The sequence below is a fragment of the Nicotiana tomentosiformis genome, chromosome 8 (genome assembly GCF_000390325.3).
Source record: "Nicotiana tomentosiformis chromosome 8, ASM39032v3, whole genome shotgun sequence".
NCBI classification, from domain to species: domain Eukaryota; kingdom Viridiplantae; phylum Streptophyta; class Magnoliopsida; order Solanales; family Solanaceae; genus Nicotiana; species Nicotiana tomentosiformis.
Window position 1 is genome coordinate 99,762,554 of NC_090819.1, and position 1,517 is coordinate 99,764,070.

The 1,517-nt window shown below is 43.2% G+C and overlaps 1 protein-coding gene across 1 annotated transcript; it reads left to right on the top strand.

The window, feature by feature from the left end:
- Positions 1-791: 791 nt before the first annotated feature.
- Positions 792-1,307, top strand: LOC138897889 (uncharacterized). Its single transcript, XM_070183910.1, has one exon. The coding sequence runs from the start codon at positions 792-794 to the stop codon at positions 1,305-1,307; it is 516 nt and encodes a 171-aa protein (XP_070040011.1).
- Positions 1,308-1,517: the final 210 nt, after the last annotated feature.

A 1,517-nucleotide genomic window follows, 5' to 3' on the forward strand; every position in this document is an offset into this window, starting at 1 on the left:
AGCATCTCCGACATTACCCCAAGTTCATGAGCAATGGTCTGAGCAAGGACAATTTCATTGAGAGTTATGAAGAAAGAGTAAACGATTACAACTCTCTAGAAGGGGTGGAAGCCTGGATATCCCACCTAAGATCTTTAAATACAAATCAAATTGAGTGGACTTTGGGATGGATCCCGGTAAGAGAGGTGATACACATGTCGACCCTAAAAAGTTATTTGTTGTTGTTGGGTTTGAGAAGTGTCCATACGTATGCGCCACACAGAGTTCTAAGACAGCTAGGAAGGTACCAAGTAGTACCTGAGGATGAATATTTGAGTGTGCAAGTGATTGAGCTACCCCCCGAAGCCCCACTCCCTGAAGCTTTAATGCAGCAAATTTGGAATGGTTGTCGCTACTTGAAAGATGATACTCAGGTGCCATATTTTGCGAGAGGTGAGGTAGATCCGGGTTATGCTATATGGTTTGGGAATAGGTCTCGTGTGAATGATGAGCTAGAGCCCGAGCCCAAAAGGCCCACAAAAAGGCCGCATGTTCAAGCCTTTGATGATAAAATCCAAGAACGGTTGGCCTGGGGTGAAAGGGAAAAGTGATACAAAACAACTATTCATGCCTTAGAAGAAAGGCTGAGAAACCTCAATTTTGAGAAAGGTTAGCAAGAACAAGAAGCCAAAGGGGAAAAGAAGAGTCTGATCTACCAAAATGAAGCCCTTCTTGCCCAACTTCAATAGATGAAGAAAGACTTTGAAGTGCCAGTGAGAAGTTAGAAAGACCAGAGAACCATTGCCAATCTGATGGAAAAGGCGCAAGATTATGATTCCCTCTTGGCAAAAATTGAAAAGGCATTGGACAAAGCCAAGGAAAAGATCGTACAGTTAAATGAGAAGGTCGAATCAAGTAAGGATCGCCAAGTAAAAAAATTTGAAGAAGAGAGGGCTCAATTCGAGAGAGAGAAGGCCCATTGGGTACGTTCAGAAGCTCAGCTCCATGCACAGTTGGAAGAAATGAGAAGGTACAATAGAGAATACCAGCATGCAGATTTTGATAGGGAGTTGCCTCAGGCGAGACTCGAGCAGGCTAAACTTCGGGCTCAGTTAGAGCCAGCCTTAGATCGCGAGGACCATATAAGGGAGATAGCCACCACTCGCCAACAACAGTTACAAGATCGAGACCATAATTTTCAGCACTTCAGAGAGAAATTCCATGATTTGGCTGTTTATACTGCTCAAAGTTATGTGAACTGCCAAGGGATGGATTATGAGATGTTTTTGGAGCATGCACCTACTTTTGCCCGTCATCTTGCAGCATAGTTAGAAAGGATGTACCGTATGTGAGTAACCAAGAGTAGTATCACTCGGCATATATAAAATAAATTTCCAAGACCCGGAATATCACTAAGTCACAAGCTGCTATAATCTATGTAGCTCTATACAAAATTCTGAAGATAATAAAGAAAGTCTCTAGGCAAGGGAGTAGAAGGGGACTCCGAAGATCTGCGGACACAAGCAGAAGTACCTTGA

Bases quoted from the DNA above. Each gene is read 5' to 3' on its own strand.
- LOC138897889 (XM_070183910.1), top strand. From the start codon at position 792: ATGGAAAAGGCGCAAGATTATGATTCCCTCTTGGCAAAAATTGAAAAG.